We start from the raw sequence: 12,407 nt of genomic DNA on the forward strand, positions 1-12,407 counted from the left end.
AAATGATATAGTGGCCCTTACCTATCCTTTAAATCATTTAAATGGGAAGAATAAAGGGTGAAAAATTAAAAAGTGAATTTAGTTTATACACTATTGTGTCTGTGAGTTAAAAATAGACATAAGAGGTTAAAGCCAGTTCTGTTATTTTTATAACTGTGGGACTTTTTCTTTCAGCATGTTTTTTTTTCAGATTCTCATCTAGGGAAAAAAAGAGGGGCTAGAATATTAAAACTAATTTGTCCTTGTAATTAGTTGCAAAAAAGAATAGCTAGAATACTGGCAAATGAATGTCCATTGTTGTAGAATACATACGCAGTTAAAAGATATTAAAGGGGATTTTTCTCCCTCTCCATTCCTAAACATAACACCAGTTAGAAAAAGTCAGGAATATTCCACAATGACCCCACCACATTTTTCTTTTAAAGCACAAGCAGTTTAGAAACAAAGGGCTGCATTTGCCCTCAGCTCATAATGCTGTTCACGTTTGCGTTAGCCCTTCCTAGACTTTATTCTCTGACAGCAGATCAAGCGGAGGCATCTCTGTGCTTTGCTTGCTTTCTTTCGGCATACTTTTCTATTAGAAGGAGAATAAGACCCAAAGATACTTGACTTTCTGAAATACTGTACAATAAACTCTACCGTCATAATTAATATGTTTTGAAGTCCTTCAAAATGGAATTATGAATATATCTTTGCATACGTCTAAAGTTATCTTTTAGGAGTACATTGGAGAGTTGAATTTGAATAAATATGTTAGAAATGTCGACAAACATTCAGAATTAAGAAGTCATCAAAGTCATAGAGCCAAATAGCTATAGGTACATTTTGTAATTCTGTTTTCACAACTTGATTTTAATGGTCTCTGCTTTTTCTTTAATTTTTTAGGTAGAACTAAATCTACTTGCTTACAAATAACATAGAGATAACATTGCACTCTCACAACTACAGTGGCAACGATAACCTTATGTTTTCATCTTACTCAACTATTTTAAGCATTTTAAAAACTTAGTTCTTATTTACAAATAATTTTATTATATTCCACTGGCAATAACACTGATCCACAACTGATTAGCTTTGTTTTTGGATTTAAATATTGAAGTCATCAGCTCAGCATCACTTCAAACACCCCAGTCAATTATGATTCTGCCCAATCACAGCAGGCACAATTATTTCATCATTGGAAAGCAACTTGAAAAAAAAAAAAACAGGGAAGCTTTCAAAAAGTCATAATAAAAATGCTCAAATACATAACTCATTTTTCAAAATGCCTAAGAAAAAAATAGGAATCTGTTTCACCTGGGAAGAGTTCAGTTCAATTCCCAGTGACACAATTTCCAGCAGTGGTTTGGCTGGTTTGGCTGGTCACTGAGTCGGCACACAGCTGCACTGAACAGATTACTGATGGGGTGACCTCTTTTTCTGACATACATAACAATGCTAACTGGCATAAGAATGCACACTGCCAAATATATTGTTATTATTTTTAAAATCTGTGGTTGAATAGGAAAGCACTAAATAGAATTCATCCTTTCAAAATAACAGTTTAACGAAATTCACTCTTGCACCATAAGAAAATAGAGAATTTTGGGAGAAAACATTTAATCTTGAAAGAGTCAGCTCAGTGAAACTAACATAACAGCCTTCTTTTTGGAGATTACACATAGCTGACTGAAAACCTAGAAAATATTGGAGACTAAATGCATTGGGGATTTTGTTGTTGTTGGTTTTGTTGTTGTGGTGTTACTATTTCCACTCACCAGCTCGAAGGGGTCGTGGAACTCCCCCAACAAAGATAGTTTTTCTGGGGTCCAAAGGCTGAGAACCATCCATTACAAAGTCACTGTCACTTAGGTTCCACGGTCGAATTTGCACCTGAAAAAAAGTCGTTTACTTGGTCCTTACTTCATTTCCATCAACCCCAAATGAGAATAAGGTGACTAAAGACAAACCCACTGATTTGTGCATTTTACAACATACACAACCCAAACAAAATCCAGTTACAGTTAATGTAATCTGCATTAAGTGCCTTTCAATAGAATTCTTGGGGAATCTACTTAAGGTACTATATTCAACACGCTAGACATATACCATAAAACCTTCAGAAACCATCTGTGGTTTAAAAAAAAGGCAGTCTTTTAGAGACAGATTCTAGGTTTTGAATAAGATCCATTTTAACACATGATAGACTGTTTGTAACCTGTCACAGAGCAGCCCTTAGCTTTTTAAGAGCTCACCTAAGGAAGGGAACAGGAACATTAGGAATATTTTCTAAAAATTATCTATATGTCTGGCTTTTAAATTCTTATCATCCCCCTATAATTAAAACATTTATCTTTCAGTAATATGATTTAACACAGATTAACACTAATCAAGTTAGCACGGAATAATCAGCAATATCAAATACTGAAGCACATAGAGTTATCTACTTTTGATTTATCTGATTTTCCTGAAGTCTGGTTAAATAAAGGCAAGCCTAGAAATTGAAGTCAAGTTTCAAAGAGTAGAAAAATTTTTATGACGTATTTCTTCATATTTGGTAATATCTCTTCACTGAGACTCTGACTTCCTACCCATAGCTTGTACTGTTTTATCATATAATAAAAAATAAGTTTTTCATTTCATCAGAATCTTAACTCGAAAATATATTCCTTTCAATCCATAACTGAATTATCAAAGAATTGTTTAAAACAAAACAAAAACACAAAAAAAACCCTCCCATACTGAAAGGCGAGTTTCAGCACTACCTGAAAACCAACCAGTCATTCAGCTGGCCACATGCTCTGGGAAGTGGGCTAGGTGTAGAAGCAGATAAACCAGTGTCTGTCATTAAGGAACATGCCTCTCCTTTCCTCTCACTGATTGGGACAGGAAACAAAACAGCTGAATTTTCATTTCCTTACTATCAACAAAATTCTTTATTTTCCCTATTGCTCAACTGGCAATACTTAATGCAAGGAAACACATAAGATAATTTTTTATGTGGTGTAGCTTATATCCAGGAGGACTCCCATTTGAAAAGTAGTAAATCTGCCAATTGCATTTTCAAAACAACTTGAATCTACTCTAAAACTGGCATTGCTCAGTTACAAACAGTCTACCCATTCCTTATGATGCTACAAAATTCATCCCCACCTTTTTGTCTTCTACGACACTGTTGCTTTCACCAGTTAGCCAGAAGTCATAAAATCTCCATTTCTTCCCTAGACTCTGAAAACTTAAGACCTGTTTGCAATTCTGTTAACATTCAGGCATTTGCTCCATCTTTATCGCATGAAAAAATATCTAGTTCTTTCTCTGCAAAATTTGGTCTGTTTGACTAAATTATCGTTCCCTAGACATTTACCACAAAGGCAGATTCACTAATACCACAAAACACCACTTTTAAATGCCTTCATGAGGACACATTATTAATTTTTAATTAAAAACACAATTTCCCAATACTGTAAGAACAAGGATTCTAATGTCACCAACAAAAAAACAAGTAGGATGTATCTTTTTCTACACAGAATCCTCTCTTCTTCTAGTCCCATCCCTAATAAGGTAGTCAAGGCAGCTTCAGGACCTGGTAAGGTAATTCCAATCACCTTATGATAATTAATTTGATCATAGATCACTTTGTTTCACAAATGAAAACAATTCCTGTGTAGCATCCCTAGTGTTCTGGTTTCACTTAATCAAGAAGTACAGAAAACACAGCCTTCTATAACAGGTTTAGGTTACTGCTGCTAAAAGAACTCTGCAGAAGATCTCAAAACCTTCCCACTGAGAGCTTTCATTACTGCTTCTTCTCCCCCCACCACTCCCCTCCACCCTCACTTCATTACATCATACACAACCCATTCTCTTACCCTATTCTTGGCATTATAGATTACGTAAAAATACAGGAAGAGGACTCAGGAGACAGTAATGATTAACTCTATTCACAAAACCCACATTTCCCAGCTGCCACCAGAAAACAGCTCCTCAGAGCTTGCACCACTGCAGAATCAGAGAAATGTCAACATAGGCCAACATCAGCACTCTACACGCTGAGCAAAAAGTTAGATTATGGTACTGCTTGCACTGAGAAGTTCCATTTACATTCTGGTTTCTCTCTAAAGTATAAGTCCACTCTCATACAAGGCATGTTCTCCATCTTCTAAGGTTTATTCTCAGAACTCAGAGCCTGATATCCATATTCTATCTCTCTGTCTTACTCTGAACATATTTTCTGGTCCTGATTTATACATACGTGTTTCTCTACTTTTTTAATACCATACTTTATAAGCTGACTCAAATATTTTATAGAAAGTGGTAGAATATAAATAAAAGAACTGCTTTTTGATAATCTCTGTTTCTTTAATAATTATTATTGAGAATGGATGAAATTAGAACTCTGTCTTAATTCAATATAAATTTCGCCCGGCAATACAACTTGCACACATACAGAGATTATTCTGTGTGCGTGTAAAACAACTCTTCCAGTATCTTGTCAAATAGGCTATACTCTGGGCAGTAAAAGCCTCAACATCCTGAGGACAAGTATAGAGACATTACCAGAAATGGTGAAGATTTCCTTAAACGAGCCTGACACAATTCCAACACTCCTTCCTGAAGAAACCTGACCACATTTGCTTATAAAGGTGACTCTAGGAAGAGGCTATCATCTGGAAGGCACCATCCACCAGCCCTTCGGCCACGCCACGTCCTTACAGCAGGGGTTACACAAAACCAAATGTCTGCAGAACCGGACAGGTAGCATAAATGCGTCAAGACACCAGGACAATAGTTAGTAGGCAGGCAGTGACACACTGAAGTAAAGCACTCCTTTTAAAGAAGCAGACACTTTTTTAGCTCCAGTAAGTAGTTATTTGTGATGCGTTGTCAAACTTATCCATTTTTCAAGAGTAGCTAAAAATTCAGATTTTTATGCAAAATTTCAACATGTTAAAATGTTGGCAATTAATGTTAAAATCAAAATCAAATGTTAAAATCACGGTACAGGATAAATAAAACTATCTGCAGGCCAGATCTAGCCCGTGGGCCCCAGTCTGTGATCTCTGGCTAGAAAGGTTCAGTTTCCACACAGCTCACAATGGAATGTTGTGTTCCATAACCACTCATGAGAGAAAATACAAAAATCGTTTTTCTTTAGTTTCTTTTTTAAGCCTATATTCCTAGGGAAGCTCTGGGGAGGACAATGAAACCCCTTTTGACTGAATTATTTGTCTTCTAAATTCTTATCTTCTGAATTAATAAACTGCTTTGTATAACTGCTTATCTCCAAAGGCAAAAACCAAACATAAAGTTTGGTGGTATAAATATATCAATTTATACCATATAGTGACTTTAACAGCCTTCAAAATATCTAAAAGAATATAACATTAATGACATCAACAGTTAGTACTGAAAGCACTAATTTTCCTTTCTGAGGTTTCCCAAAGTGTGTTTTGTGAAGTGCAGGTCCCTAGGGTTTGGGAAAAGTTACAGACATCTCTTCCTTCTTGGAGATTCACAATACCCACTGGCGTAAAATAAATAAAGGCTCTAAGAAGTTCTACAGGAAAGAAATATGTTCAAATGTTGTTTAATCCAGCATTTCCAAAGTTATTTTCATGGAAACTATTTTTTGCATAACACCTATTAATATCTACACTTTGGATAATACTCCCCTATTATATTTTACTCTTAGTATGTACCAAAATATGGCATAATAAGGTTGAACAAAATGTTGTTAGAAACTTCACTCCAATCCAGGCCTTTTCCTCACTTATTTCCTGCTACGGCTTTAAAAGGGTTGCTTCTATAGAAATTAACTCTAAATGGTTAAGAGTATAGCAAATTTAAATAATAGATAGCTCTTCAAAGAACTGAAAGTTTTCTGACTAAACTGTACAAGAGATGTTACCAAACTAGTTTGACTATTTTGCTATCAATAAAGAATAAAATATCTAATTATTGTTCTATACAAAAACTAAAGTTTCATCCTAGTTAAAACTAAAAGTCATTAATAGGGATAAGACTAGGCCAAGTGCTAGGAAAAAAATTAAGAAATGCAATATGGGTCTATTTTGACAGGAAGCTATAAGAAAACATAATTTCCTAAAAAGAAAATTTCAATGAAAATTTGCAAAGGCCTCTAAATTAAAATTAAATATAAAATGCATTTTTCTTATATCTTTAATAACAGGATAAGAGAAAACATATGGTTTTAATAAGAATAGTTTTTAATATAATCCTTAGGGCTTCAAGTTTCCAAACATGACCAAGTCTCCCTATAGCTCTAGAATTCTCTCAGTTTAGACCACTCCAGTCATTCGCTATATAATGACATCTCGGTCAGCAATGGACCACATATACGACGGTGGTCCCATAAGGTTAGTACCAAATAGCCTAGGTGTGTGGTAGGCTATACCATCTAGGTTTGTGTAAGTACACTCTATGATGTTTGCACAATGACGAAATGGCTTAACAATGCATTTCTCAGAACGTATCCCCATTGTTAAGCAACGCATAACTGTATTTAGAGTTTGCACATTCACCTACCAATAAATAATGTTATCGAGCTCATTTTGAACATCTCACCCTGTGTTTCATCCTTGTCTGATCATCTCCTTAGGCTACAAACATCCATCACATGAATGCCTTCATCTGTTTGTCTCAAGGCAGCTCCAAAAAGCAACCAAACTGTTCAGAGTCAACAGTGCAATCTGGTGGCCAGCTCAGGAAACTACTCGACCAAAAACCCTTCTCTGCCATTTGTTCTCTTTCCCATAAATTTCCCATAAAGCACACGGCTCAGCCTCCTACCCCCTCATTTCCTTTTTCCTCTTTTCAGTACTCTTCAAGCTCCTCAGGAAAAAGTCTCCATTTTCCTCTCCCTAATCCTACAATCCTTTCAATCTGCATGAATGAGAAAAACAATACATACTGCAGAACCATCAGGACTGCTCTCCCCAACAAGCAGCAGCATCCCGGCTCTTCTGACAGCCAGGATGAGTCAGCTAAACCTAGGTCCGCTGACATGCAGCTGCAACAGCTCAGCTGTAGTGGTAATAAACTCAGACCCACCCCAGCTGTCAGCAATTCTATTTTAAGCATCACAGACCTCACAGAATGACTGGAGTGCCCCACAGTATCGCAAATAAACTCGTTTGTGGTTTATGACACATCTTTATCTTTTCCATGGTATAAGGGGTTGTTTTATTATTATTAACCACCAAAACTAACAGCCACAACAGTAATAATTGTGGTTTGGACTCTTCAAAGTACATTCATATTTGGTATCTCATTTCAACCTAATTTTTACCACAGAGCTCCCTGACGAACAGGTCAGCCAATTTCCAGAAGTTTAGATGCTACTATTACTCTCAGTGCTGCCCTTCACCCAAGGGATAGGAGAAGGAGATACCCTCTCTGTATCTTCTGGGGAAAGTGGCCAGAAAGGAACCTAATAGCTGCTCAGAACTGTTGGCCTTGATAAGATTTCTGTACCCTAGGCAGCTCTGGGACTTCTAGTCAGAACTCCATCGGGTCTCAAAGCAAAAAGCTTCAACTCCCACACTCAGACTATTCCTCCCATTCCTTAGATACAAGCAGATCATAGGCTCCAGAGAGGCTTGTCAAAATAGCCAGGATTCTTCCTAGACAGGGAGCCAAAACTAACCCTAGGAAATTCTCTCATGCCCTTCCAGGATGCCCCAGGTCCACCATCAGGGTCAGGAAACAGTCCAGGTACAAAAAGGAAACCCCCGCCATCTGCACCAAGCTAGCTGATATAGAGAAACCACAGGCTTACAGACCCCTTTAGGACCTTCAGTTACTGTTGAACAATTCAAACAGCACCCTGTATACTGTTTCATAAGGGCACACAGTACAAAAATAAAGCATGCATAAACTGTGCCCTGAAAATGGCAATGTAAATCTTTATTCTATGCTTGACCTAATAAAGCCATTATCAATTAAATGCTAGGATCAATACCCATACTTATAACTGGAAGATTCAAGGGAACACGTTCCTTCTAAAGGCTTTCCTGACTCCCTCAGGAACATCTGACCACTTTGTCCTTTGAGCACCCCACTCACAACTACTTCCTATAATACTTCTATCATAGCACCTGTGACTCCTTACTTCACTTACCATTCACATGTCTCTTTCTCTCCATTGGACTTCAGAGTCCTCTAATGCTGAGACCATATCTCTGCATGGGTCCCAAGTGCCCAGCACAGTGCCCAACCCCTAGTGAGTGCTCTGCGCTCATCAGTGTTCCGGTGAATTGACAAAAGTCTTCCTGAGGGGCAGATCTGGTGCTGCAAGATGTCCAGCAGCTGCCCTTCTATAGCTCCCAGATCACTCTCCTCACTCCACTGAAAGCCACCTTCCAGGGGCATGGAAATACAGTGTGTCTGGTCACCAGTGGTGCCCCAGGGTTGGGCCTAATCAGAGCAAATTTCTGATGCCACCAGGTGACCCACTCAGTGATCAGAATTACCTAGTGCTCATCATCACTGCTGATGCTTTCACATCACTTAGAAAGCGTAAGCATTACAGATGATTCCCTCTTGAAAGAAAGAAGAAACTAGCACTTTTGAGCACCTACACTGCACCACTGTGCTAGGCATTTTACACACACTGCCACACTTAAATTCACCATAGTCATTATGCTACCTTACTTTAAATACAAGGAAACTAAGGCTCAGAAGTGTGAAGTCAACTCAGGACTGAAACCCAGGTTTATCTGACCGATAGTCTATATATACTCTTTCCACAATCTGACGTCATGAACCTGCAAGGCTCTCGTCCTCCAGGCTATTGGCTACCAGTCATGCTTCCTGATAGTCTCCTGGACAAGTCAAAATGCATTTTTATTTGTGAGTGATTAACCACTCTCTTTTTTCCAAACTCATTCTGCCCATTTTCAGCACATTAAGAAATGACCAATAGACTCTTCTTAAACTTACTAACAAAACTAGCAGTTAGAAAAGCTCAAGAAAATGGTTTAGCAGTGAAACTGGCACTATATTCAGCTATTTTAACTTCCAGGTTCATAGCCTCAGGAAATCGTGCTCTGCAGCTGGACAATTTTGTCCAAAGTCTACATAAATGTGTATTTTCAGCTCCATGGTACTAGGACAAAGATGTTGTTACTGGCACGCTGATCACTAAAACTCTTGAGAGGAATGTACACATAAAAGTTCAAATTACTAAGTTTTTCCTGGGAAGAAGCCTATTCTTTGAGTGAGCTTCATGGAATACTAATTCCACCAGAATCTTCACAAGTATAATCCCCAAGGAGGTATATAATATGCTGGATTAAATAATACTACACAAATTTATTTATTGCAAGACTTCTCAGAACCTTAATATATCAATGTTTCCCAAATATTTTTGGCTAAGGAACCTTTAATTAAAGGAGAAAATGGATATAAAATGCACAAAGTGCTCAATAAATGACACATTATTATTATTATTATTATTATTATTTTTATTATGAGCAAAACTTTGTCAGTGATCCTCTCAAGAGACCTGTGTTTTATGGGACAAGTGTTCTTCAGAACACACTTTGGAAAACACTGAATATGATCCCTTAGGGGACAGTATTGGCTATTTTATCCACTAGGTACTATTTGGTACACTGGAACTGCAGCATCTTTTAGACCTCTAAAGAAGGAATAACAGCTTGCAAAGACTCAAAAACTAGGAAACTCTGCACACATTTGAAAATTCAGAGACTTAGGGGGAAAAAAGTAGAATTTATTATGAATAGGAGGTACTTCTCTCATTTTAGAGGAGGAATTTCTTTTTTGGAGAAATTCCTACGATGAAAGGTGCCCAAACCATGAATTTAGATCAAGGAATCAAAGAACAAATAAATAAATCAACAAGATCAGAAATGCTGAAGATTTCCAAGGTGAGACATGACAAAACCAGATTTGATTGACCCAATATAAAATTATAGTTATTGTCTTAGGAGGTAGCAGGTGAAGAATGAAAGAGTTTGAGTCAATATAACACAAATCCAAGGACTGAAGCCATCAGTCAAGGTGCCCTATAACTTAGCCCCCTACCTATTTTTCCCAATTTAATTTCTCTCTACTCCCTTTCATATACTTGTGCTCCATCTAACCAATCCAAATGTTCTCCGCTCATACTGCACAATTTCTTATTTCTGTGTTCATACTGTTGCCTCTCTCCAAAATGTCTATTTCCCCACCCCTCCACACCTCCACCCCTCTCCTGGCCAATCTCCAAACTCTCTTCATCCTTCAAGGACTAGTTTAAATGACACTTCATCCAAGAAACTTTCTTGCATCGCTCCAGGTATATACAAACTCTCCAAAGTACTTAGTCTATATCTTATCTTCATTGTATTTGTTATTTTTCTTAATTTGACAAATATTGAAAAACTTTTATGTGCCAACCTCTATAGAGCCATGCATTTATATACTTGATTTATCTACCCATTACACTATTAACTTTTTGAACACAGGATATTCTTGTCTGATTCATAGTAAGTTCTGATTCATAGTAACCAGTACTAATGCCTTGCCCATAGTAGGCATTCAAAGATGGTTTGAAGGAAGGAAGGAAAAGAGGCACACTATTTAAAAAGATGGCTGTATATGGGCTGGAGATAGCTATAATAGCAGGTATGATTTGCTATAGAGGGTGTAGTGATCACAGAAGGCTTCAGGAAAGAGATGGCATTTGAGAGGGGTCTTAAAATAGGGTAGGTAGAAATTAGAAATTGAGATGGGAGCAGAAATATGTCAGTTGATTGGAATATGGGGTTCAGAAGGAAAGCAGAAAAAGGTAAGGTTGGAAAAAATTTGATGTCAGGCTAGAAAGGTCTTAAATTCCAGGCAAAAGGATCTAGACTATTTTTGTAACCAAAAAGGAGTGATTAAAAGTGCTAGAGATTCCATTGATATATAAATGGGGGTAGGAGAGACCAGAATGATAGATAGATTGGACAGAATTAAAAATTAAAGAATTAAACCAGCCTCTATTTCCAGCTTCCTTGCTCCCAAATTTTTTTCAATTTTTGCTGTTCAAATTCTAAATGGATGACCATGTTACCTGAGCAATAACCTAAAGAACTGACCTTATAGGCACACTTCAGTTTGGTAAGACAATTTTTAAATATACAGCAAAATCAATCTCTCATAGTTCAGGACATTTATAAATTGTGATTGTGCTATAAATTGTAAGGAGAAGGAAGTAGGAAACGTCTCTAAAACTCCTTTCAAGGTGTTTGCTATCTCACATCTCTGGCCAAAGTGTACTAGAAGGTAAGAACCATAAACATCTCCTTCCTTACCTCCTTTTCAAGGTTACTCTTTTTCAGCCGCTAAATCTGTTAGACCTTCTTAAGTTTCCTGCTCTGTCAGTTTGCTGTCTTAAACATTCAGATTCAGTCTATTTATACATTCCCTCTTGTTAGTCATCCTAACAAGAGGGACGGCTGTCACTATGTCTGCCCACTTCACTGGAAGCCTGGACAAGGACACAACCATCCTCTGGGAAGCCTGTGACATATGAACTACAGATCTCCTCTTGTTGGAGGAGAAAAAAAAAATCACAGATCTAGAAGCTTTGCAATAGCTCCTACTCTTGCCAATTTGTCTTCCCATTCTTTGGGAATGAGGAGACAATTAATCAGGCCATAAATACAGTTTCTTTTGCTGTCTTTCAGGATCAGACCTATACAAAGAATAGTCTGAGTGGAGCCATTTAATGAAAGGTAATCACTGACCAAAAATATCTCCCTAATACTACCTGAAATCCACTAATTAGGGATTTGTTTGAGTTAAAAAACAAACATGATTGTAGAAAGGATAAGTGAGAGGGGACCTTGCTACCAGGCTCTTTATTAGGAAAACAATCTGGTTAACCTAATCCACACAAAGGAAGTAGGGGTTTGATTTTGGGGGAAGGGAGAAGAGAGAAGGACAAAAGATAGAAAATCTGTGAGATCATTTTGGAATATGGTGTATTTCCAAGGAGAAATCCAGGGAGGATCGAAGAGAACTAAACAGAATGAGGGCACTAGGATCCTAAAAGGCAGCCAAGTTAAGAAGCAGAAAAAGTAAGAAAGAGCCATAGCTCAGAAGGTTTGGTGAATGAGCTCGAAAGGTTGACTTTACCTAGAGCTATTGCCAAAGTCCTCATTTACTCCCAAAGGTTCGACCCAGCTCTCACTTTCTGTGGGAGCATCCAAAATGAGGTGGAATGTACCACAACCTGGGTAGGGTAGTGTGGCCAAATGAGGCAGGGAGTGGTAGATATGGAACTGAAGCCAAGAAAGAGGTTTCAAAAACAGAGCCAAATGAGCTGGAACCTCAAATGGGATCCAGTTCATTAGAATTACAGGTATTTGGGGACTTTTATGTTTCCCATCCTAAGTTTTATTCAAATTGTTTATGCT

The 12,407-nt window shown here is 37.5% G+C and overlaps 1 protein-coding gene across 3 annotated transcripts in view; it reads right to left on the reverse strand.

The window, feature by feature from the left end:
- Positions 1–12,407, reverse strand: part of CPEB3 (cytoplasmic polyadenylation element binding protein 3) — a 178,927-nt gene that overhangs the window by 33,858 nt on the left and 132,662 nt on the right. For all 3 annotated transcript variants that reach the window (XM_058543532.1, XM_058543530.1, XM_058543531.1), the window contains exon 8: positions 1,758–1,872. In XM_058543532.1, the coding sequence (XP_058399515.1) occupies positions 1,758–1,872 (115 nt within the window). The remainder of the gene's footprint in view (positions 1–1,757; positions 1,873–12,407) is intronic.

The sequence above is a fragment of the Diceros bicornis genome, chromosome 6, assembly GCF_020826845.1.
Source record: "Diceros bicornis minor isolate mBicDic1 chromosome 6, mDicBic1.mat.cur, whole genome shotgun sequence".
Taxonomy (NCBI): domain Eukaryota; kingdom Metazoa; phylum Chordata; class Mammalia; order Perissodactyla; family Rhinocerotidae; genus Diceros; species Diceros bicornis.